Genomic DNA, 24903 nt, shown 5'->3' with positions numbered 1-24903 from the left:
GTTTATTCCTATAACAAGGTAACTGCGGTGCCCCTTAAACTTCATTATAAGAGAAGTCTATCTGTAGTATGAAAGATGACACCATGAACAGTATGACATGCAGTCCTTTTCCCATGCTGTTTTCCACCCTGAACATGTTCCAACAAAACCAGCTCACTGCTCTGGTGCAGGCCTTGGGATTCACTTAGGACGCATGCAGACCTTTAGGACTATGTATACTACCATGAATCATTGCACGAGGTATGTTTTGAGAAATTAAGACAAACCTGAGGCCAGTGTTGAGCATGGGGTCCAGAAGGTCTTTCAAGTCACTGGCAATGCTGCTCTTGTTGGCTCTTGCTAGCAAACTTATACACGTGAACACAGCAGGATCCAGGACAGGACCTTTTTTCCTGGTAGAACAATGAAAAGAAAAATATTAAGTTCTGCAAACATGATTGATAAAATACCAATAGTCCAGACCAACGCAGCGAAGAGCACCTCTTAAGGGTTAAAAAGAAACAGAAATCAAGTCCAGATGGTTACACTGAAAAAACAAAGCTTTATGCTAAAGCTTATTGACTACAGAAAGCAAAAGGTTCGACTGAACGCTTTTCACAGCAAAGAAATACAGATATGCATCATATCTGCACAACCAAGGCAGTCACAATGAATAACAAGTTTTCAGCATTCTTTCCTGTCCCTGGTATCCTACCTTTGTTTGCACTAAAAACTTTTTATCCTGGGGCAAGATCACACAAGAAGCTCGCTTAACAAAAATTTGCGTGCACTCTCTTGATTAGCCGGCACCGCGTTTCCGTCAGCGGTCGTCAGCACAGCAAGGCGGGAGCGTGAATTGAACACCACCTACTCAGTAGCGCAGGAGGTGAAGCGAACATTCAGAAACCAAGATCCTTGAGCGATATCGCCCCTGTTTGAACCAACAAGCCTGTCAATGCGCTTTACTAAACTATCGGTCACACTGAATACTATGTTGCATTTTTGAGCAATGAATAATAAGTAATAACAGGGATGGAAATCCCTGTTATGGGACTTCCCATAAGGAAATCTTTTATATAAAATGTCCTTGCTGCGCACATTAGTCATGTGAAAGGTGGTCACACACAGCCAATAAGTTGATGGAACAATGGTTCTTGCACAGGCAAAGCACAGGCAGGACCACTGAAGACCTACACATACCCCTATGCAGCTAGCCAAGTTCTCTATGGCCCCAGGAAACCTTCCGTGAGCACTCCAACTCCTGCTTTTTCTGGCAACTGCTCGAATGCCATGGCAAATGACAAAGATCCCCCACATCTCAAACAAGTAAGCTGCTTCTTCTTGCCTGTCGCCTTTCCTCAGAGCTCCTCAGCAATACTGTCAGCTTATTAAGTAGCCTCTGAGAATACATGTGTTGCGCCTCTTCAAAGACGAACTTGACCATGACCGTTAAGCACAGGCGTGGCAAAGACGAACTTGACTATGACCGTTAAGCACAGGCGTGGCAACTGGAGCGCAAGGAACACTTTTGTGCATCTCTTTTGATCCCTTCTAGGTCACAATGTGGGCACCAAGGAACTCTTTTGAGATGAATCTTGCATCCACTTACTTGGATGGTGTGCTGTTGCTGGGCAAAGACACACGAATAACTTCCATGACCTTAGGAAGGTAGGGCAACAGATGTTCACCCACGGCGACAGCTAGCAGTCCAATAGAGAGGAAAGCCCAGCTGCGCTCCCTCTCCCTCCGCAGGCAGCCAAGCAGGTAGTCCATGGTGTCGGCCAGATACCTGCAAGGGGACACAAGTCGTCATGCCTGCTCCACTCGGTTAGGACACACGCACCTGCCGCACAAGCGTAAGCAGGTGCAGGAGGAAAATGAAACTGTAGCGAGAAACTGAGGACAAAGTGGGCATTAGAGAGCGACTTGAATGCCAGCGAATTACTCCAATGAACTCTCCTGAAAGTTCTAGGGCATTCATTTAACCATGGACTGACAAATATGGAAAAGCTTTCCTCTACAAGACACTGCATGCTCTGGGTTATAAAAGATGATGTGTTCAAGGTGTTCTGACCACTGCACGGAAGCTTGCATACCTAAGATTTCTACATCCTCACCTTGAATTTGCATCTTGTATGTAGTCCCCTCATCAGGCATATCTAATCCAGTTATCAAGTGTCATTTAACATTCCATAGCATGCCTCATCTTGACTACAACAAACAGAACTAAAGTGTGATTGACTTGTTATCGCTTTCATCACCACAGTCACACCCAGTCAGCGTGCCTCTCTCCAGCAGAAAATATTTTATTGCCATTCCACTTCTCTGCTGCCACTTACTCATTCACATCCACTGAAGCACGCAGGGTCTATTTGGCCAGAAAAAGGCTATTACAGTAAACGTCAATTTTTTGGACTCCCTAGGTGTGACGAAAATGTCCGAGAAGTCAGGCAGTCCGAGAAGTCAGGCAGTCCGAAAAACATGAATGCATGCCTTCTACTGTCTCCAAGGGCTCAAATCCCCACAGGCATGGCCGGCTAGTACATTTATTAGGTGTATTGGTGCTTGTACTGTGAAAGGAGATGGCGGGTGCACGCGTTTGTAATTAATAGTGTCCTGTGACAGAGGCCCTCTCCGATTCTTGGCATGCTTCACCGCATAACATTGCTGTATTGTGGCAAAGCTGACTTTTGGGAACCAGCATTACAGAAAGTTTGACCCTTGCTGTAATTTCCCCGCTTCGAGGCAATTCACAAGGATGGCAAAGGCGGAATCAGCACCATATCTGACAGCGGCAAATTTTTCCAGTGAAAAACACGGTACCGAACAGTAGAAAGCTTCGTAGCGAACATCGAAGCAGCTAAGCTTCGCGTGGCCGCGGCTGCCAGCGAATCGGCATGCAAGAGCTGGTTCGTTGCAAGATAATAAAGAAGGCGGCGATAGTGGCTTCGATTATTCTCATCTTGGACCACGGCGAAAAGGCCGGGAAAATCAGACGGCAAAGGGTTTCAGCATCCGAAATTTCAGACGCTCTTATAGATTGGCTTTATGCGGCACGTGATGGTGCTGCGAAGGCGTCCAATTTATCAAGCATGTCCAAAAAATCGGCCGTTGACTACTTCATTCGCACAGCCTTGTACTACAGCGTAATGAAATCGACTTACCTGAAATTGACTTTGCTGACACATCCAATCGCGACTCTTAAGAAGAAACTACAGATTGTGCTTTGTAGTTCTTTCATTGTTCCTTACTTCCAATGTCTAATTTAAATTAATTTTGCATAATCGCTGTGTAATATTAGGTAGGTTTGTTTGTTCATATTGCATATCACTTTGGTTGATAATATTGTAAGATCAACGTTGCCTGTACTCACTTTCAATTAAATAAGGTCCTACTCTAATTATGTAGTGGTATATTTTATAGTAGTGTATAATACATCAGTTTTGTCCACTTTAAACGTTTTTATTTTATTGCTGAGTTACAGAGTTGTGAACTTCATACTGAGTTTTTTTTTTTCATTGTTGCAATTTTCAACAATTTCCGTTAAAAGATTGACAGCCTAAAATTCAAAATCCACTTTCTACCATAATTAGATTTTAACAATTTTCTTAAACGGAATTAATACCAGTAAATTCAGTGCAGTGGTTGGCAAGAAAAATTATTTCTTCATTCTCATGTATTTGGATAGGAGCCCCAGAGCTAAAGCTTCCTCTTACGGCCAATCGGGATAAGATACCCATGAGTGAAGAGAAAATGACAGGACACACACACTTTTTCTTCTCGCCTTTTTCTACTAGCACTATGTTTAACGTCAACCAGCCGACATTTTCACTCCAATTTCTATCAGTGTTTGTACAGAACATTTGACAAAATTCAAGTACAATTCAAGAATTTCAAGGATGCCGAAGACCAATATTCAAGGAGGGGGAAACAAACGTTATTCGTACACGTACATTGTGTGGGGGTTCCAGTTAACGTGCCCGATACCGGCTAGCTAAGGTCTAAGGAGACACGTAAGCTCGTTCCCACTCTGCAGCGCACTCTAAGGGTGCCACGGCGGGTTCGCTGACTCACCGGCAAGACGTACAGACAACTCCAACCGTGGTACAAATGAAGGGGGGTTTATTCCCTGTTATGTACAAAAGGTGTATACCATACAGGGGTTACGGCACTAGGGTGGCAGTCGCAGACTACAGGTGAAAGCACCCAGGAAGTCCACTCAGCCACACAGGCCCTTACGAGCTAGGTTTGCCTTGCTCAGAGGGGCGCGGGACCAAGAGGGTCCACACGTTCAACAGCCAAGAGCACCGAAGGTGAATCTGCTGGACGAAGGTGCCCGCATATCTCGGATGCTGAAGGAGAGGGATGCCGAAGAGAGGGCAAGACTCCTCGGGTACTGTTCGTACGTGAGGCACACAGTGCAAAGTGAGCTACGCGCGCAAGCAGCAGGCTCCATGTTGCACCAGCGAGGAATGTACGCTATCCGAAATAAGGCTGGAATGGCGTGTCTGCAGCGATCGCACGAGCAAATGGTCCAAGTCATGCGTGAACCGAAGACGAGGGTCTAAAATGATCCCCACAAATAAAAAATAATCTTTTTTTTTTAGTTGCAATTTCTTGCAGCTGAGCAGCTGCTGAGTTGAACACACGCTTCAAGGTCTTCAGGTCGCTTTTCTAAGCTGGCTTTTTTCCCCTTGTAATGATGTCAATGCATTCTGGCATGATGGTTTGTAGTATCCGATTTCAGCCAAAGATACTCGTCGTGTTAAAGCCAAATGGCTAAAATTTAACTGATTCTTTCAGAATCAGTTAAAATTTTCCCGCTGTAGCAATGCTGTGATTTTTGGTGGACCTTTTTGTGAACTAATGTGCGTGTATTGTAGTGAAAAGGGGCGTGGCTGTCACCCTCAAGAAGAAAGCACGCCGCTCGTGATTACGCCGCACTAACATCAAATTTTTGCGAGGAAAAGACTCCCGGCAAGTCAAGAATCAAATTGTGATGTTGGCTTTGCCATCTGACAGTGCTGAGCGGTGATAAGTACCCTAAAATGATGCAAGCTGTTCAATAGTGAGCTTTAGTTTGAAGTCCAAGTATTTCACAAAAGTGCATTTCTGAAGGTCCGCCACATGTCCAACATGTGGACTTGGCATTTTCAGCCAATTTACATGTTTCAGTTTCGCTTCACTTGAAATATCCCGGCGAGGAGCGCCGCCGGTGTTACTAAAGATTTATCGAAAGTCGCTCCCGTGGCAACGGCGTCTTGCACGACTGCACCGCGAGAAAAGCGTTCCACTCGGAAATAAGCTGCACTAGCACTTGAATTTAGTGATGTGGACTCGAAATAGGAATCCATCAATGACAGCAAAACCAGATTCAAGCTCTGACAGCGGCAATGTTTTGAGTCAGCCTGGGACATCCGCAGCTGTTCACCTGCAAGTTTCGTTTCCGGCCTTGAGCGGTCTCCTTCCTCGTGTGTGCTTATCTACCGATCTTTATGCACGACCTGAGAGCTTCACTGATTATCTGCAGAGTGTGTACTTTGCTTGGTCAGGATGTGCTGCCACCGGCAGCAACGAAAATTCGCTTCACGCCAAGATCACCCTGAACACATTGGCCCAGCACTACGGAGCAGCGCAAGACTGTTTACAACCGGCATAGGATTTCTTTCTGCTCTTCTTCACTGCGGAGGTGATAAAGACCATCTGGAAACAAACAAATATGCATGAATGCATATTCTGAAGTTCCCCAGTTATGCTAAGAGCACAGGGTCCTGGAAAGAGGTGGCTCCAGACGAACTGGTGAAGTTTATTAGACTTTTCATCGGACCATCTTCAGAATATGCCGAAAAGGCAAAGCTGCAAAATGTGCTAGGAGGGCCACAAAGTTGAACAAAAACAAATGTTTCATGCAAAAAATGCGGAGTGCACCTACGCTTCACAAAAGCCAGGAAATGCTTCACCGCATGGCATGAGTGAAAAGCAGTTCCTGATCATTTATTTTTCGAGAAACTATTCCTGGATCATTTAATTTGAAATTTATATTCTGAATTTCCTTTGATATTAATGGTTTTGTAGATATCATGTTTTTTGGTGTTTTTATCAAATGGCAACAAAAATGGTGCTTTCTAGAATTTTTATGTGTTACCCAATAAATTTTTTTGCTTTGCAACGTATGTTTTTGGAAAGAGCATTTCATTATGTACAATGTGCTATGCTGCAATGTGTGCTGAAACATTATTTGTAGTGGCAAAAATTTTTCTCTGAAACCTATAAAAAACTACCATTTGCGTGCGGTAACGAAAGAGTTAAGGGCCACCCCCCTTGATATTTCTTTTCCAATTTCAAGGGTTTTCAAGGAATTCAAGGCGGTGTACGAATAATGATTTTCCACGTTTTCCTACAACTATGAACAAATCTCTAATGCTGCTGCTTTTGGCGTTATCAGAGTTGGCTATGTATGAAGGCCCCCTAAGAGAACAACACTCAATGAAATCAAACGAACAGTAGCAGAAAATGCATTTCTTATTTTAGCTGTGGCAGATATTTTACATTTCAGTTACAATCAGTCACATCTGCTGGGAGAGAGGATCAAATGTGTAATCATTGCAAACTTTATCCAGTGCTCGACCAAGTACGGAGCTATTGCAGTGGCTAACCTTCCTTCTATGACACAGGCCCCAGGCGTATACTTTTCTCAATTATATTACCTAGTTTGTGCTGCATAAACAAAAATACTATGACATTTTGTCTATGACACTGAATTATGCATGTTACAGCACTTCCCGGGTCATTGCTTCTACAACAAAACTCAAGCAGAACACAAATGTGTGTGAGGAAAGAATGGAAGACCAGCAATCTCGGAAGCATGCCCCCCTACCTCTTCACGAATCTTTGTGTCTGGAAGGCAGCAAGTCTGGGAAGCACCATGTGCAGGGCATGCTGGATGTACGGATTTCGCAGGGCACGTTGCCTTAACACCCTCTCGCATATCTGAAAGTGGTAACATAACACTGTGAATGAAATACAATAAACGACAGGTGTTGAATACTCAATTTTGCTGGACAAGCTGTAAAAAAAGCTGTAAAAGATGGTACAAAGTTGGGTGCAAAAAGATAGACCTAAAAGAGAAACGACACGTTGCTGTCATTATATATTGTAGCGTCAGTAGCATTGACTTCGCATGAATAAAATAGCAGACGCCCGCATCCTCACAAGCGTGGGTGCTGCGCTCGGCACGCGCCAGCACCGACTAGAGTTTGGCAGATTAAACAAAGCCTGAGACATTGCTGGCGTGTCCTGTCTGCTCTCCTTGGTGGTCTGTCGAGACCTATGGGTCCGCACTTTCACCTGTTGCCACAACATGTATATGTATGTACCGGATGTCCCACCTAAATGTTGCCAAGAATAAAAATGATGCAGAGCTTTACGCAAATGATGATCAGTTATGTTGATGGACATTGTTCATCAACAAAGTGCATTTTAGCAGTTCATTTTAAGTTACAACAGCACTCACTACTGATTGCAGTCATGGTAACTGCAGCAGAATTATGACAATGGAACGCAAGAGAACAAACATGGGGCACAGGGCAGAGACTTGCAAACGACTTTTTGATGAGAAACACACACGCTTTAAACACCATGCAGTCATAAACCAACCCAAAACTCATCCCACATGAGAACTTGATTATCTCTTGAAACATATCACAAAAACAAACTCATGCATGCGTGGGCATTGATGAGATGTATTCAGGATCAATGGTATGAACCGAAGAAACGTAGTTGACTAACAATAATTCAGTTGTGTGTCTTGTAAACAAAACTGAATATTTAATCCCCCCCCCCCCCCCCAATTCCTTTTACTCCTGGTCAGTGCATGTCCCTTCCTTTGCGTGTCCCAGTAAAAATGGTATTGCACTTCTCATGTTAAACTATAATTGTAGCTATCAGCTCCACTATCTGAGAAAAACTGCATGACAGTTTGACTGGACCGTGTAAGATGCTGTAGCACACTCCAGATCATTTAAACCACCTGGATTGCCCAAAGAGGCATGGAAATTTTTGCACGTAATAATTTTTCCATTCTGCCCACACTGGCATGCATGTCTGCTACCAGAACACCGGCAAGACCATCACACACCTGGTCGAACTTTTCGTCGAGCAGGCGCTTGCAGGTGTTGCTCTCATGTGTGGGCACCAGACGGTGACTGTGGTGGTGGAGCCTGTGGCCTCCGTGCAGCTGGTACGAGGGCCCTGAATGTAGGGGCACGATGGAGGCCGGCTGGAAACCCTGTGCTCGATGATAGCGCAGCAGCGCCGCTCTTGCACCACCCCGTGGCCGGTGTTCCTGCATCTGCTGCAGGGCCCGCAGAGAGCGCGTCAACGAACTGCCCGAACTCTGTGTCCTGTGTGCTTCGTGCCTCGCTTGCTGGGAAGTGACCTCCTCCAGTTCCTGCCTCACCCTCTCTCCCTCAATGTTGCTGCACTTGAGAAGCTCACTGATGACCAGCAGAGAGCCATGGACACGATCCTCTCTGTTCACACCCTTCTCCCTCGCACCTCCCAGTGCCTCTTCAAAGCCATTCTCAGCTTCTTCGTAACACTTGGAGTACCAGGGAGGATTTTGGGTGTCCTTTGTCTCGCGCTGTGCTGTCACCATGAGTGCAGCCCTCAGAGCTAACACTGCACCTTCCCGGATCATGGGTTTGGGGTCACGTACACCATTGAAGATACAGTCAAAAATTGGCTGGATGTTTTGGAAGAAGAAGGTAGGTGTGGAGATGGCAAGTTCCTGAAGAATCAACACAGCTGCATGCCGCTTGCCCTCATGGCGCTCTTCACAAAGCCACTCAATGGCACGCTTTATGACAAAGTCATCATATTCCGCCGTAAAACTGCTGCCGACAGTTGTCAGGCGACCAATGGCATATGCAGCAAGCTCAGTAACTGTTGTGTCATTAGATGGCAACAGATTGCGAAGGTAGTTTGCAAAACGACTGATTCTTGATCCAGTGTTGCCAGAATCCACTTCCAGGAGATTCACTGTTGTAAGGCAAAAACCGGTGCAAATTGGATCAATGTTCTATAAAAGCTCCATATATATATACAAGGATTAAATGATTAAGTGATCTCTTGGCACAGAAATCAAACAGTGCGAGTGTACACCGATTGGGCACTGTTAATACAAAGGCAGAAAATACTTCTGGTGTTTCACATTAATGCAGGCATTTGTCGTGTACTCAGTGAGAAACAGCTTCAAAAGAAGTGGTAAACACAAAATTGAACCGCACAAATATTCGTTTTATTACACTAGAGTAATTATACTGAATAAATTAAGCCATTGCAATGTAATATGTAGTGTGCTAAACAGGAACAAGTTGAATAGAACATCATAAGAGGAACTTGAACATTATAATGTACCTATTGCCAAGATGCCTCCTTTCTTCTCGTTCACGTCGGAGCTCGACACCATCTCAAAAATGTGATGGTGGAACTCTTCCATGAACGCCGAAACGTCCTCTGAGCCCATCTCCCGCAGTTCGGTGGTGACGTAGTGGTGCAGCTCATTGGCGGTCTTGAACCGCACATCTTCGCTGCGGCTTTTCAACCCAACGACGAACTGGTTCACGTGGGCGATCATGATGGACTTTATTAGAGCATCTGCAAACGGGGGATGAAATAATGGAAACAAGCCAACGTGCAAGAAAGACAAAGGTCTTAGAACATTTCATTCAAAACAGAGCCGCATGAATCGCGATCACATAAGACAATTAACCGTCGACCAGTATCAGAGCTACCAGCTGATGGTCTGTGAAGAGAGAGTTCAAAGTTCAAACGGTTAAGACGACGCGTAATCTGGCGGGCGCACTAACAACGCACTCAATGACATCCGTTAGCTGGTCGATCGCGAAGAAGCGTTGCTAGTGGCAAGCAAGAAAATATTTCTCGATGAGAATACGACCGATCAGCCTTACAGTCGGCTGTTCTAAAAGTTGCAGGTCAAATATTATAGCTCCGAGGCTAAATAGAGGAACACTGGTTTCGCTTTCAACGTGCAACGGACAGACCAACGAGCACAATGCATCGGTAGCATTTACGTCGATGACCACAGCATACTTACGGCGGGAACAGAAATCAAACGGCACACCAGCAAATGAGGCAGGTATACTTGCATGAGTCGCTCACATTGTGCTCGAGACTCATTAGAAACTTTGAAGAAAAATCATACCACCAAACGACCACAAGTTTTTGCTATCAACCCCGACCCCGGTACGATTCCGACTCAATCCGACTCCGCATGGCATTGTTGTAAGACCGTGAGGAAACAGCTTGTTTGTTGCTGATTATATATGCCCACAAAATACACAACAAAAGTTTGCGCCGTTATTTTTATAAGGTCTATGAACTGAATATAGTGATAAGTAATTGTATATACAGGATAAATATTTACATTACATATTTTTGCTTCAGAACACGCCCAGTGGCGCTGGCACGGCAGAAGCGTACTTGTAGCAGACGAGACGCGGCCTGCCCCGACTGCTGGATAATCGATACGGGACGACGGCGTATTCGTTCATCATGGCTGTCCTATTTCACTTCGAAGTGTTTAAGATTATTGCTCTTCATTTCGTTGTCTTCGTGCTTTTGGTTGACTACACTTTGTCGGCGGAACAAATCACAGGTGAGCGAGCCTTGCGTCGCGCCCTTGGCTTCACGCGGTGATAGCTTCACCGCTGAGCATAGCCACAGGCTTGTACGTTCGATCTATTGCTCGGTATTGCATACATAAAAGCTTATGTATTGCTAATGGTAAGTTTTTTTTTTTGTGCAGTTTGTTAGCCGTGTCGCTCTGCAAGCGTGGCGGTTGTAACTGCGCAAAGCCTTTTTTGTCGAAGGTGATGCTGTCGTCCATGAAATTTAAACATACCCGCAAGTGGTTTATTAAACTTAATGTTATACTACAACGTAACATCGACAATGCTCGACGAAAGAACATGTGAAAGTCGAAGAGAAAACTGGCAGATGCTATATTGGCCGACAAGGTGAAAGAAACCAAGCTGGAGGAGGAAAACATAAGATCCCCGCAAGCGGGTCAACAACCAGCGCGCGCCAGATACCGAGCAAGGGACGCGGATATTACGCCGTAATGTGAAATGAGGAAGTTGATAAAAGCAAACTGTGCATTAGGATGCCCAGCAGATGTTATTGGTGAGCTTTCGCGACGCTAAACGAAAACAATGAAACGAAGGAAGACGCAACATCAACAATTCTAAGTAATTTAAAAGTGGGCCAACGTGGTGTTACTTTCGTTTTCTATTTCGCGTTCTCTCGTTCATTTTCCGATTTCTTGTCTTGCGTGCTTTTGTCCCCCTATCGTCTCAATTGTATATTTTTTCACAATGAAGGCAATTACGAATGCATGTGCTGCCGCTGGCGGACACTTTTGCAGAAGGTGCAGCAAATAAAAAGAAAACCTCCAGTTAAAGCCCCTGTACCTCCAGTGAGGTCAGTACGCCAAGATATGTACTGCGGCGCGTTGCGAAAACACGCGCCGAGCTTACGCTAGACTCTACTGACGCCAAGGTCAGCCTTTTAGAAGCGGCCGGAAGACTGCGCGCGTAATTCAATTACGGTGTAGGCTTTCTCAGGAGAAGCGACACGATGGAGGCAGAATTAGCTTATGTGGGCGGCTATATTTGTTCAGCATTTGCATATATTTTCCACTTCAGTGGCGTTTCGACTTGTCGTAGTTTTCCGTAACCTTTCTAACGCCGGTCGGACCCGCCGCGTAATTAGTGGTTATGGCGGCGTAGCGCTGCCAAGCTCAAGGCCGCAGGTTCGATCCCGGCCGCTGCTGCTGCATTTCGATGGGGGCGAAATGCACAATAACGCTAGTTAACAGCAGGGGGAGTCAAAAATAATCCGGATGCCCCACTATGGCGTGCCTCTCAACCAGAGTGTGGTTCTGGCTGGTAACACCCCAAAATTTATATATACATAATCGAAGCGAAACTTCAGTGGGTCTGGTGCGTATATTCAGGGGAAGAAGGGGTCACACGTACGAAAAAGCAGCTTGTGCTTCCTCTAACGTTTCGGCCGTGTTACAGCCTTCATCAGAGTATGAACATGCAAGAAATAGGCAGCTTTTAATGGCCATCGCATTGACACTATATGGTAAATGGCGATTAAAGAAAGCAAATTTGCCTCAATATATGACAGGTAAAACACATTTTGAAGCGTTTGCATTATCCAGCATGGTTAAAAAAAAATGTAAGAAACCAGATTGCGAACACGTGGCATACACACCGTAAAGCTCGCAAGCAACAAATGCCAGAATGGCGAGTGTTGAACTTATTAATCAGAAAAGATTCACGAACTTCTCTTTCGTGATGAGCATTAAAGCCAGGTTGCAGTATCGCGGCTTTATTTGAAAAGAGTGACCTGGCATTTGGACATGCTTTGACGCTGGAAACTGGGGAAGGCTAGAAGCCTGGGCCCCGTGGTTGTTGAAATGGAATCTAAATGACGTATTGCTTACGACAAGTTGAGCATTCAAGCATGTAGGTGATATCGGTGGTGTCGCAAGTGAAGCCTCCGTTGACTGCGGTCGAGGTTGAGGGCCTCGTCAATGATTAGCGCGCGGTATCTCTGTATGGTCGGTGAATATTGCAGATCGTCGCCGTTACGAATGAATTCGCTGTTGTCTGAGCAAATACGTTTAAATCGAATTGCTTGACTTTGTGGAATACTGGATTTGTAGTGTCTTGTATGACTGCTGTCAAAATGAAGGTTCTGATGTTTGTCGTTTGGTTTTTGGTAGAGCTGCGTTGTCAGTTTTTTGTTGCACAAGGTTACTGTGACGTCAGGAAAGTTGACATTGGTTGCCGAGTAGGAGTGAGAGAAAAATATGGTTGGATGGGCATTAATAAAATCGTTGATGATAGAGTGAAGCTCTGATTCGCCTTGATGCCAGATAAGAAACATATGGATAAAACGTTTGTGGTAAAAGGGCTTCGGATCACTCGTCTTCTAATAGCCCATGCATAATAGGCTGCTACTCGGCCACCAGTATCAACTTCCTTGGCATCACAGTAACCACGTGCAACAAAAAACTGATGACGAAGCTCTACCGGAAACCAACCGATAGATGTTTGACAGCAGGCCCGCCGTGGTTGCTTAGTGGCTTTGGCGTTACGCTGCTGAGCACGAGAATCAAATTCCGGCCATAGCGGCCGCATTTCGACGGGGGTGAAATGCAAAAACGCTCGTGCACCGCGCATTGGGTGCAAGGTACCTGGTAGCGAAGCTTCCATAGAAGTCTATACGTTCAAAACATGGCGGCTCATTGGCGGTTCATGCTGCATTGCATTGCAAGCAACGCCCGCCGCTATCGATGCGCGAGACTAAATACCGACCGCAACATCGCCCAAGGTTAGCGGTATATAAAACATCATGCTGGCAACTCTGGGCCGCTCCCTAAAATTAGCTCTTTCATGTACCCAGAATGGAGGCCGAAATTCCCTAGTCAAGTCGACCACTTGAACAGGCGAAGTGAAACTCGCTGTGCATATTTTTTTGATGCTGCCAACATGATCTTTCCGTGTTTTTTCTTTTTTTTGAACCAGTGAGCTGTTGCCGGTTAGAGCTACGGGAAGTGCGCGTGGCAGGTCGAAAAAGTAAATCGACTATTGCAATGCACCTGTAGATCGTCAGCGCGTTTGTCAACGCAGGAGATAGGCTGACTTTATTTGAACTTGTGAATCGATAAGTCGCGCAGTGTGTGCTGCTATGAGATGCAGAATATGCAAAGGCACAAACGGAACCGAGATCGAGTTTTCTCAGACATGCAAAATTTTTACAATAATCGTTCAGGTCATCCTGCTAGCTGAATCCATGCAGTGCTGATGGCATGCTGATTGCAAAATAAGCTGCACCACCATAAGTTTAGCAACTGCCTTGCGGAATAGATAGCATTACGTTTGCTAAATGTGTTGAAAATCGACAAGATCGAACGACCTACAGAACGCTGATTTGCGCACGGCAAGATATGTCAAGGACGGGTGTGCTGGGCCAGGGAAGCTAAGAAACCGCCACAAGAAACAGCTGGGAGGGCAGGTAGGGGAATGGCCTCGAAGTTCACGCACAGAAACAAATATAGGAATGCGGACCGCATAAAAGGCGTTAAGAACGAATCGAGAGAGCGTCTCGTCACGGCCCGATCGCTCAACACCAGACGGCTGGCCTCAGCTATATAGGCGACTGGTCATAGCACTTACCCCGTCGTAACACGTGCTAACTTAGATTTCTCATGAATAAATGAAACATAGTTTCATTTCTCTTCAGAATAAGCTGCAAGTGTAAACCTTGCGCCCACGTTCATCTCCTGCGTGCACACACGTTGAAATCTGGCGCACGCACGTACGAGGAGGGGGAGGCGATAAGAAGGCGAGCGCAGCACGCAGTCGCGTGACTTCACTAGGGACATCTCCGCCTCGCAAATCTAGGGAACCGCACAAGACAAGATCTGGCAACACTGGTGTGTTCTGGTGGGGATTTAGTCGCTCCCCTCGTCGCTTTGATGGTGGACGCTGAAAAAAGGTATTTATTGATAATGACCAAGTAAAATAGAGTCGTCTCTTCTTATCTCGCCATGAGTATATAAAATTGATTAGGAATTTTATTTGAGTTGAATGAATCTAACTGCGTCTCGCTTTAATTAAAAAAAAAAAAACTCTTTTTTCTTTCCCAGTGTTTGTTCCCTCCAAACATAGTCGCGCTTCAATCGCTGCTCCCATAATCACCCTTGCTGATGTCGGTGACAACTCGTTCTGATCCGCTTTTCGCCCGAAGCTTCCCGACCTATTTGAATCGACCTTAGCCGCTATTCTGGACGCGCGAGACTAAATACCGACCGCAACATCGCCCAAAGTTAGCGGTATAGAAAACACTATGCTGGCAACTCTGGGCTGCTCCCCAAAACTAGCTCTTTCATGTACCCAGAATGGAGGCCGAAATTCTTTAGTCAAGTTACAGCCACTGTAGTCAAGTCGACCAGTTGAACAGAAACTCGCTGGGCATATTTTTTCGCTGCTGCCCATGTGATTAATGATGGACCCGCCTATGCGCATTGTTCTGTTTATAATATTTTCTGTGTTTGTTTGTTTGTTTTAGCCAGGATTGCGTTATCTCGCGAGCGCTCACATGAATTCACGGGGAGTTTGTTAGGACTGTCAACAACTTCATCTTCGGCGATGCCTTATGGTCTTGTGTGGCATGTGCAATCATTTGGATGAATCGTCTTGGTGGTGACGATTAATTGTTGACCCTTTTTGTGTATGTAAGTGGTCGATTGTGCGCGATAAGGAATCGGTTATTCGCATTAACCTGTACGTGTGTGTGTGTGTGTTTATTTGACAAGAAATTTAGTACGCTCCGCGGTCAAGCTTCAGGCTCTTTCTGTGTTCTGTTCACATCTGTGCACCCACTAACCTCATGATTCCAAAAAGTCACGTTAGAAACATGATCTGTTCGTTTTCTTGAACCAGTGAGCTGTTGCCGGTTAGAGCTACGGTAAGCTCCGCGTGGCAGGTCGAAGAATTAAGTAAGGCGACTGTTGCAATGCGCCTGTAGATCGTCAGCGCGTTTGTCAACGCAGGTTAGGCTGACTTTATTTGAACTTGTGAATCGATAAGTCGCGCGGTGTGTGCTGCTATGAGATGCAGAATATGCAAAGGCACAAGCGGAACCAAGATCGAGTTTCTCAGACGTGCAAAATTTTTACAATAATCGGCTCAGGTCAGCCTGCTAGCTGGAACCATGCAGTGCTGATGACATGCTGATTGCAAAATAAACTGCACCACCATAAGTTTAGCAACTGGCTTGCTGAATAGATAGCATTACATTTTCGAAATGTGTTGAGCATCGACAAGATCGAAAGACCTACAGAACGCTGATTTGCGCACGGCAAGATATAACAAGGACGGGTGTGCTGGGCCAGGGAAGCTAAGAAACAAATCTAGGAATGCTAGGCGCCGCCACGCCGTTAAAAAATCAGGTGAATGTTGAAGAGTGCGACAGTGACTAACGTAACAGAAGAAGGCGAGCGCGGCACGCAGTCGCGTGACTTCACTAGGGACATCTCCGCCTCGCAAATCTAGGGAACCGCACAAGAAGAGATCTGGCAACACTGGTGTGTTCTGGTGGGGATTTAGTCGCTCCCATTCTGGACATTCCGCCATTTTCTTCGAGGCGTGACGTAGGCGCGACGCTTACAAAATGGCGCTGATGGCCCCGTTTTGCTTTCGTAACGATACGCAAATTTGACGTTTCGCCTAAGAAACTGTAATGTAGGCATTGAACCTAGCATTCTTGATAAAGGAAAACAGTTTTCCTCCCCAGTAAAAATAAATCCGCTAGCTCAAAGCGTATGATTATTCCATCCAAATCGTTTCTCGCTTCCGTCGTCTGCATGCGCGCAGGCTGTCGTCTGCTTCATTAGATAGGATGCGTGTCCTCGGGAAACCGAATGAGTCATCGTATATCGGCGCCCACGCGCTTGCTTTCTGCCTTGAGACAACACACGCGACCTACCAGTGATGATGAGCGCACGCTCTAGGCCGCGTTATCGCTATCTCGTGATCCGCAAGTGACTCAGCCCGACTCGTCTGGCTGAGAAGCCGCCGAATATCATCGATAGCGTTGCGCGCGCGCGCCACAGGTATCCGCTTGAGCGACGCAAACGCCGGCACTGCCATCTCTTGTGCACTTCGCTGCTTACTCGCACCGCGAGAGGAAACTTCAAGGCGCCGCCTTGCGTACATTTATTTTTATAAATTAAAAATTCGCCATTGTAATAGCCTTTGATTACGCGAAAAGACATTATTATTGATTACAATACAAACGCAGTGGCGAAAAGTGCAAAAAGTCGCAAGAAGTTTGCTAGTTTCAACCAATATTATTTCAAATAAACGTGTTTTTAATAAAAATGATGGTGCAAAACACAAATGCCAACACCACCCGAAAGTGATGCAAATTCTATGAACACGCGTTGTGAACAAAAGATTTTTATGGCCCGAAATGACAGGGAAAATGCGGCGATACGCTTGCCTCTCCACTGCCATTGCATATGGCCGCTCATTACCATAATTCGCGCGGCTCGTCGCACCACAAATTATGGCGGAAAATCTGTGCAATGGCGGCCCAGCGCAACGTCACGCAACGTCAAATTGACGTTTACGAAACAGCCCTTCCTGTGACGCTCTTCACAGGATATTCCTTAAGCCAATCAGCAAGCTGACATGCCGGCTATCTTGGGACGCCACCACATATTCGCGAAATTGCAGATGCATTGCACGAGCTTCTGCACGCTACTGTATTTCTTTTTAAAGCGCTAAAGTCGCAATATAGGTGCCAAGGACCACACAAAAGTATTAGTCGATAAAATTTGCAGCTCCACGTCACGTTTCGTCATTGTGACGAAAACGCAAAATAGCATTTTGCAAAACTTCCGTTTCCCGGCACAAATTTCAAAACACGTGACCTCTGGACAGCCAATGAGACAGCCAAGATGGCGGATAATGGCGGCCGTGCAGCCGCCATGCGTGTCCAGAATAGGGGTATGGTGGCTAGAATTGCTCAATTCTAGCCACCATAATAGGGGCTCTATTCTGGACACGCATGGCGGCTGCACGGCCGCCATTATCCGCCATCTTGGCTGTCTCATTGGCTGTCCAGAGGTCACGTGTTTTGAAATTTGTGCCGGGAAACGGAAGTTTTGCAAAATGCTATTTTGCGTTTTCGTCACAATGACGAAACGTGACGTGGAGCTGCAAATTTTATCGACTAATACTTTTGTGTGGTCCTTGGCACCTATATTGCGACTTTAGCGCTTTAAAAAGAAATACAGTAGCGTGCAGAAGCCCGTGGAATGCATCTGCAATTTCGCGAATATGTGGTGGCGTTCCAAGATAGCCGGCACGTCAGTTGTTGATTGGCTGAAAGAATATCCCGTGAAGAGCGTCACAGGAAGGGCAGTTTCGTAAACGTCAATTTGACGTTGCGTGACGTTGCGCTGGGCCGCCATTGCACAGATTTTCCGCCATAATTTGTAGTGCGACGAGCCAGCGCGAATTACGGTAATGAGCGGCCATATGCAGTGTCAGTCGAGAGGCATGCGTATCGCCGCATTTTCCCTGTCATTTGGGGCCATGAAAATCTTTTGTTCACAACGCGGGCTCATAGCATTTGCATCGCTCTCGGGTGGTGTTGGCATTTGTGTTTTGAACCATCATTTCTATTAAAAACATGTTTGTTTGAAATAATATTCGTTGAAACTAGCAAACTTTATGCGACATTTCGCACTTTTCACTATTGTGTTTGTATTGTAATCAATATCAATGACTTTTCGTGTCATCAAAGGCTATGACAACGGTGACTTTTTAATTTACAAAAAGAAATGTAAGCAAGACGGCGCCTTGAAGTTTCCTCTCGCGGTGCGAGTAAGCAGCGAAGTGCACAAGAGATGGCAGTGCCGGCGTTTGCGTCGCTCAAGCGGATACCTGTGGCGCGCGCAACGCTATCGATGATATTCGGCCGCTTCTCAGCCAGACGAGTCGGGCTGAGTCACTTGCGGATCACGAGATAGCGATAACGCGGCCTAGAGCGTGCGCTGTTCATCACTGGCAGGTCGCGTATATTGTCTCAAGGTAGAAAGCAAGCGCGTGTGCGCCAATATACGATGACTCATTCCGTTTCCCGAGGACACGCATCCTAGCTAATGAAGCAGACGACAGCCTGCGCGCATGCAGACGACGGAAGCGAGAAACGACTTTGATCGAATATTCGTACGCTTTGAGCTAGCTGCTTTATTTTCACTGGGGAGGAAACCTGTTTTGCTTTATCAACCACGCTATGTTCAATGCCTACATTACAGTTTCTCAGGCGAAACGTCAAATTTGCGTCACGTTACGAAAGCGAAACGGGGCTATCGGCGCCCTTTTGTAAGCGTCGCGCCTACGTCACGCCTCGAAGAAAATGGCGGAATGTCCAGAATAGCGGCTCAGAATAGAGCCTCTTGTTGGGTGCACGACCCAGGTGGCCAGATTAATCCGGAGACTCCCAGTATACGGCGTGCCTCTAATCCGATCGTGGCATTGGCAGATAAAACGCCAGAATGAATATATATATATATATATATATATATATATATATATATATATATATATATATATATATATATATATATATATATATATATATATTGTCACGTAGTAGTGACGCTGAAGTAAACAGTCGAAAAACTGTGTATGACGAAACTGATTCTTTATTGGGCGAACCTGTGCCCACAAAAGAAAGCTACACTCAAAGCACAACGATAGCGGCGAACACAGTCGGCGAGCGTCGAAAATCTGATCTGCGGTGAAACGCGTCGGCTTTTATACGCGAGTCATCGAAGGTTCCAGATTAATCCCTGGTGTCCGCGTGTCTTCCAGAAAGTTCCTAGACGATTCGCGTCGCTCATACAATCAGATTACATGAGCGTCGGGAACCACAGACGATGGATAGAAGCATCGATAACGTTCGAGAAGCTTCCGATCCAGGCGCGACCTGCACCGAGCGATAACGCTTAACATTTGTTAGCCGGTGGAAAGCGGCCACCGGTGAAAGATAAACATGTATACGTGTCAATACCCTCCCCTTAAAAAAGCATCGTTCCGATGCTACAAACAAACGCGAAAGCGAAAACAAAACGACGCGTAATAAAGAAAAAAATAACAAAGTAACAATGTACCTAAGCTCGTCAGCGGGCTTAGAAAGGCTTAAGACGCACCACGTGGATGACTTCAGGTCGTGTGCGGCGTCGCTGTGATTGCGAAATGCCGTCTGGCACGACCTCAAAGTCAAGTGCGCCAATACGTCGGATGATCTTATAGGGTCCGAAATAGCGACGTAACAGTGTCTCGCTAAGTCCTTGTCGGCGTATCGGAGTCCAGACCCAAACACGATCGCCGGGCTGGTACTCGACGTAGCGTCGTCGAAGATTGTAGTGTCCGCTGTCGGTCCTCTAATGGTTCTTGATGCGCAAGCGGGCGAGCTGTCGACCTTCTTCGGCACGCTGCAAATAGGTGGCAACGTCGAGATTTTCTTCGTCGGTGACGTCCGGTAGCATGGCGTCAAGCGTCGTTGCCGGGTTCCTTCCGTACACCAGGTTTAACGGCGCCATGTGCGTCGTTTCTTGCACGGCCGTGGTGTAGGCGAAGGTCACGTACGGAAGGATGGCATCCCACGTCTTGTGTTCGACGTCGACGTACGTACATTGCCAGCATGTCGGCGATGGTCTTATTTAGGCGCTCGGTGAGGCCATTCGTCTGCGGATGGTAGGCGGTGGTCCGGCGATGGCTTGTCTGGCTGTATCGCAGGATGGCTTGAGTTAGTTCTGCCGTAAAGGCCGTGCCTCTGTCGGTGATGAGGACTTCTGGGGCACCGTGACGCAGGAGGATGTTCTCAACGAAGAATCGGGCTACCTCGGCAGCACTGTCTTTGTGCAAGGCTTTTGTTTCGGCGTAGCGGGTGAGGTAGTCCGTAGCTAAGACGATCCATTTATTCCCGGACGTCGACGTCGGAAAAGGCCCCAGTAAGTCCATCCCGATCTGCTGGAACGGTCGGCGAGGTGGCTCGATCGGCTGTAGAAATCCGGCTGGCCTTGTCGGAGGTGTCTTGCGCCGCTGACAGTCTCGGCATGTCCTTACGTAATGGGCGACGTCGGCAGAGAGGCGAGGCCAGTATTATTTTTCTTGTATCCTCGCGAGCGTGCGGGAAAAACCGAGGTGTCCAACCGTTGGGTCGTCATGGAGGGCTTGCAGAACCTCTGGACGCAATGCTGAGGGTACCACGAGGAGGTAGTTGGCTCGGAGAGGCGAGAAGTTCTTCTTTAGGAGAATGTCGTTTTGCAAGAAAAACGACGCCAATCCGCGCCTGAACACCTTCGGCAAAGTGACGGTCTTGCCTTCCAGGTAGTCTACAAGGCTCCTTAGTTCCGGGTCGGCTCGCTGTTGTTCGGCAAATTCGTCGGCACTGATGGGTCCCAAGAAAGTGTCGTCATCCTGGTCGTCCTGTGGCGGCGGTTCGACGGGGGCGCGAGACAAGCAGTCGGCGTCAGAGTGCTTTCGCCCGGACTTGTAAACGACGGTGATGTCGAAAGCTTGAAGTCTCAGACTCCATCGTGCGAGGCGTCCTGAAGGATCCTTCAAGTTAGCTAGCCAACACAAGGCGTGGTGGTCACTCACAACTTTTGAAGGGTCTGCCATAGAGGTAGGGGCGAAATTTTGATGTAGCCCAGATGATGGCGAGGTACTCCTTTTCTATTGTGGAATAATTTAATTCCGCCTTCGATAGCGACCGGCTAGCGTAACTTACAACCCTTTCTAGTCCGTCAGTCCTCTGCACAAGCACGGCGCCGAGTATTACGCTGCTTGCGTCGGTGTGGACTTCGGTATCGGCGTTTTCGTCGAAATGCGCAAGAATGGGCGGCGATTGCAGGCGTCATTTCAGTTCTTCAAATGCTTCGACTTGCGGCGTCTCCCACTTGAACTCGACGTCGGCCTTCGTGAGGTACGTCAGTGGTTCAGCGATCCGTGAAAAGTCCTTGGCGAAGCGCCTGTAATAGGCGCACAGTCCAAGAAATCTACGCACTGCCTTCTTGTCGGCGGGCCAGTGGCGCACCGACGGGGGGGGGGGGGGGGGGGGGGATTCGGGGGTTGTAACCCCCCCCTGAGGCCGACTTAACCCCCTCTTTTGTTTAACCACTTTTCTTTCCTTACGCATTTGAGTGCTGCAACTAAGATGTAAGACGCGCAATCGTCTGCACACTCGCAAAAAGCGCATTTTTTTTTGACAATTTCCCGTGAAGAAATCGAAATTAGTGCTGTTTAGATGGTATTCGCGAACTGTCAACCCCCCCCCCCCCCCCCCCCCCCCCCTGGCAGAGATCCTGGGTGCGCTACTGCGGCGGGCGGAGGAAAGTCAGTGATGCATGGCCGCGGTTTTCTGTGGGTCAGGGCACACTCCAGACTTATTGATGACATGACCCAAAAATAAGAGCTCCTCGTATGCGAAGCGACACTTTTCTGGCTTCAACGCGAGTCCGGAGGTCTTGATTGCTTGAAGAACTGTTTCAAGGCGCCGGAGGTGTTCCTCGAAGCTTGAGGCAAACACAACGATGTCGTCCAAATAGACGAGGCAAGTCTGCCACTTCAAGCCTACCAGTACTGTATCCATGAGGCGTTGGAAAGTCGCAGGTGCCGAGCAAAGACCAAACGGCATGACCTTGAACTCGAACAGTCCATCTGGTGTTATAAAGGCAGTCTTCTCCCGGTCGCTCTCGTCGACTTCGATTTGCCCGTAGCCGGTTTTGAGGTCCATCGATAAAAAATACTTTGCGTTGTAGAGTCGATCCAAGGCGTCGTCAATCCGTGGTAGAGGGTATACGTCCTTCTTCGTGATTTTGTTGAGGCGACGATAATCGACGCAGAAACGTAGGGTTGCATCCTTCTTGACTAACACCACAGGGAATGCCCACGGACTCTTGGACGGCTGGATCATGTCGTCGCGTAGCATTTCGTCGACTTGTTGCCTTATGGCCTCGCGTTCGCGCGCCGAAACTCGGTACGGGCTCTGACGGAGTGGCGGACATATTCGTCGGTTATGATGCGGTACTTGGCGACAGGGGTTTGTCGAACTTTTGACGACGACGAGAAGCAGTCCTTGTAGGAGCAGAGCTTTTAGCTGTTCTTTCTTATGCCAGGGAAGGTTCTGATTGACGTCGAAAGTTGGTTCAGGTACTACAGTCGTCGTTGCAGGTGCACTAGAATCCGTGAAGGCGAAAGCACTGCTGGCTTGTACTATTTCGTCGATGTAGGCGACCGTGGTGCCTTTGTTAATGTGCTTGTATTCGTGGCTGAAGTTCGTAAGCATCACTCTTGCTTTCCCTTCACGTAGCTCAGCTATGCCTCTAGCGACGCAAATTTCCCGATCGAGCAGTAAGTGATGATCGCCCTCGATGACGCCCTTCATGTCTGCAGGCACTTCGGTACCGACGGAAATCATTACGCTGGAGCGAGACGGAACGGTGACTTGTTCTTCTAGCACATTCAAGGCATGGTAACTGATGTTTGTATCCGGTGGTATCGCGTTGTGCGTTGAAAGCGTTATCGACTTGGACCTTAAATAGATGACTGCACCATGTTGGTTTAGAAAGTCCATGCCTAGGATGACGTCCCTGGAGCAGTGATGCATCATTACGAAGCTCGCCGGGTAAGTGCGATTGTTAACCGAGACTCGCGCTGTGAAGATTCCAGCCGGCGTTATTAGGGGGCCTCCAGCTGTCCGGATATCGGGTCCTTGCCAGGCCGTCCTCACCTTCTTCAACTTGGCGGCGAACGGGCCACTGAAGGCGGAATAGTCAGCTCCGGTGTCGACGAGAGCGGGGACGCTATGACCATCGATTAGCACGTCTAATTCGGTAGACCGTCGTCTGGCGTTGCGGTTAAGTCGTGGCGTCGGATCACGGCTGCGTCGGCTTGTTCCGCTGCTGCTACGTGGCGTCGGTAGGTCTTCTTTCGGCGGCGAACTGTTGTCATTAAGGCTCTTGCTAGGCGGTGTGCTGGTACCTCGTTGTGATGATGCGCGAATCGTCGTCGTCAGCGGCGGAGGATCTTCGGTATTGCGTCGTACAGCAACCGCACCTCCATCCGTTGCTGCTTTTAGTTTCCCGGATAGGGGCTCACAGACCGGCCCCGGGCTGGGCCAGTGTATGGTCGGCGCTGCGGCGACAGGTAACGTCCTAGTGACGGCGAGCGTGAGGATCGTCGTGGTTGCCACTGGGCTCCAGCGAGGTAGTCGGCGATGTCGCGTGGTCGCTCGCCAAGCTGTGGACGTGGCGCGTTGACGGCGAACCCTAGTAGGCCCATCTCGCGGTATGGGCATCGGTGGTAGACATGGCCGGCTTCCCCGCAGTGATAGCAGAGCGGGCGGTGGTCGGGGGCGCGCCAAATGTCCGTCTTCCTCTGGTAGCAGCGCTGGGCGACGGGCGGGCGTGCTGGCGGCGGCGGTGGACGACGGAACTGAGGCGTTACGGGGCCCTGGCGCGAGCGCGCAGGGGTGCCTTGACGACGGGCGACGGCGGCGTAGGTCATCGCTCGCGGCTGGGGTTGAGGCGATGCCGGAACTTCTGGCACTTCCAGTGACCGCTGAATCTCTTCTTTAACTATGTCAGCGATCGAAGTCACCTGAGGCTGCGATCTTGGGAATAATTTCTGCAGCACTTCCCGTACGACTGCTCTGATCGTCTCGCGCAGGTCGTCGATCGGCGCCTAGCGCTTGATCTTCGACGTAGTTTGTCAGCACACGGCGGTTATATTGCCTGGCTCGCATTTCAAGTGTCTTCTCGATCGTTGTGGCCTCCGACACAAATTCTGCCACAGTCTTGGGCGGGTTGCGCATCAATCCGGTGAATAGATGTTCTTTGACGCCCCGCACCAAGAACCGAACTTTCTTTTCTTGAGACATGTCGGGGTCGGCGTGGCGGAAGAGGCGAGTCATCTCCTCCGTGAAGATCGTGATGCTCTCGTTCTGCAATTGAACTCTGGTTTCCAGGAGAACTTCAGCTCTTTCCTTTCGTACGACATTCGTGAAGGTCCTCACGAAGTTCTCTCGAAATAGGTCCCAAGTCACCAGGGTGGTCTCTCTGTTCTCAAACTATGTCCGAGCAGCATCATATCCAACGAAAAATAGACATGGCGCAGCTTGTTATCGTCGCTCCATTTGTTGAACGTTACGGTCCTCTCGTACGTCTCCAGCCAGGTTTCAGGGTCTTCAGCTGATGATCCACGGAATTAAGGTCGGTGGCTCCCGAGGTTGTTGCAGCAGGAT

At 47.9% G+C, this 24903-nt stretch overlaps 3 protein-coding genes across 3 annotated transcripts in view; 2 read left to right on the top strand and 1 right to left on the bottom strand.

The window, feature by feature from the left end:
* LOC119446821 (serine/threonine-protein kinase mTOR) overlaps positions 1-10256 on the bottom strand; it is a 246829-nt gene extending 236573 nt beyond the window's left edge. Inside the window, exons 1-6 of the mRNA XM_049664437.1 lie at positions 10097-10256; positions 9397-9636; positions 8117-9018; positions 6857-6969; positions 1589-1768; positions 267-392 (exon numbers count right to left, since the gene is read on the bottom strand). Of these exons, the coding sequence (XP_049520394.1) occupies positions 267-392; positions 1589-1768; positions 6857-6969; positions 8117-9018; positions 9397-9616 (1541 nt within the window). The 5' untranslated portion in view covers positions 9617-9636; positions 10097-10256. The remainder of the gene's footprint in view (positions 1-266; positions 393-1588; positions 1769-6856; positions 6970-8116; positions 9019-9396; positions 9637-10096) is intronic.
* The window catches only part of LOC119446831 (septin-1), a 610438-nt gene that overhangs the window by 431676 nt on the left and 153859 nt on the right, over positions 1-24903 (top strand). The gene's annotated exons all lie outside the window — the stretch shown is intronic.
* LOC119446822 (uncharacterized) overlaps positions 10467-24903 on the top strand; it is a 48256-nt gene continuing 33819 nt past the window's right edge. The window contains exon 1 of the mRNA XM_037711382.2: positions 10467-10657. Within this exon, the coding sequence (XP_037567310.1) occupies positions 10555-10657 (103 nt within the window). The 5' untranslated portion in view covers positions 10467-10554. The remainder of the gene's footprint in view (positions 10658-24903) is intronic.

This window comes from Dermacentor silvarum, chromosome 3 (assembly GCF_013339745.2).
Source record: "Dermacentor silvarum isolate Dsil-2018 chromosome 3, BIME_Dsil_1.4, whole genome shotgun sequence".
NCBI classification, from domain to species: Eukaryota; Metazoa; Arthropoda; class Arachnida; order Ixodida; family Ixodidae; genus Dermacentor; species Dermacentor silvarum.
Note: the sequence above shows the minus strand (reverse complement) of the source record. Positions and strands in the feature narration are given on the sequence as shown.